Source organism: Asparagus officinalis, chromosome 1, assembly GCF_001876935.1.
Source record: "Asparagus officinalis chromosome 1, Aspof.V1, whole genome shotgun sequence".
NCBI lineage: Eukaryota > Viridiplantae > Streptophyta > Magnoliopsida > Asparagales > Asparagaceae > Asparagus > Asparagus officinalis.
Window position 1 is genome coordinate 37,646,741 of NC_033794.1, and position 699 is coordinate 37,647,439.

At 44.5% G+C, this 699-nt stretch overlaps 1 protein-coding gene across 1 annotated transcript in view; it reads left to right on the top strand.

Annotated features, from left to right (window-relative positions):
- LOC109833325 overlaps positions 1-407 on the top strand; it is a 10,098-nt gene extending 9,691 nt beyond the window's left edge. Inside the window, exon 4 of the mRNA XM_020400962.1 lies at positions 5-407. Within this exon, the coding sequence (XP_020256551.1) occupies positions 5-303 (299 nt within the window). The 3' untranslated portion in view covers positions 304-407. The remainder of the gene's footprint in view (positions 1-4) is intronic.

Sequence of the window (699 nt, forward strand, 5' to 3'; positions counted from 1 at the left end):
GCTGCGTTCTTTGGTAATTCGGATTCGGGCCGAAAGTCATCGGATTCGGATTTTTATAACGGGTTTATGGAGGTAGCGAAGCGGGTTTGGCTTCTGCATTGTTTGTTTTTCTCATTCGTGTCGGATCTTAACGGGTCTATTTTTCAAGCGAAGCCGGGAGCGAGATTTTCTGAGGTGTTTATGGAGAGCGTAGCGGATTCGGATTCTGATCCGATAAGCGGGAGTACAACGGTCGGGTTCACGGTGGTCCCGGGATTTAGGGTGGGCTCCACTGTTATACAATGCAGGGTTTATCTATTGTAGTGTTGTAGTCTATTTTTATTCGTTGTACAAAAGTAGAGAATGATGGATTTATTTAGAAGAAGTATAATTGTTAGCCTAATTATTATATATTCGGGTTATTTAGATATTGGTTCTCAAATCTTCAGTAATTCAAGTAAAATTGTTAGCCTAATTGTTATATATTAGGGGTATGAAGAAATGACGAGCACAGCGACGAAGACCGTAGGAAAAGACGAAGGACTGTTTTTGGGTGCTGTGTGATCGACCGCGTGTGGCGCGGCGGGCGATCGTCAACGTACACGAGGATGAGTTTTGGTATGTATCAGGTCGCGGTCAACTGCACGTGGCGCGACGGTCGACCGCGAAAACGACAAAAACTCTTGCTCTGATACCAAATTGAAGAAATGGCGAGCACAA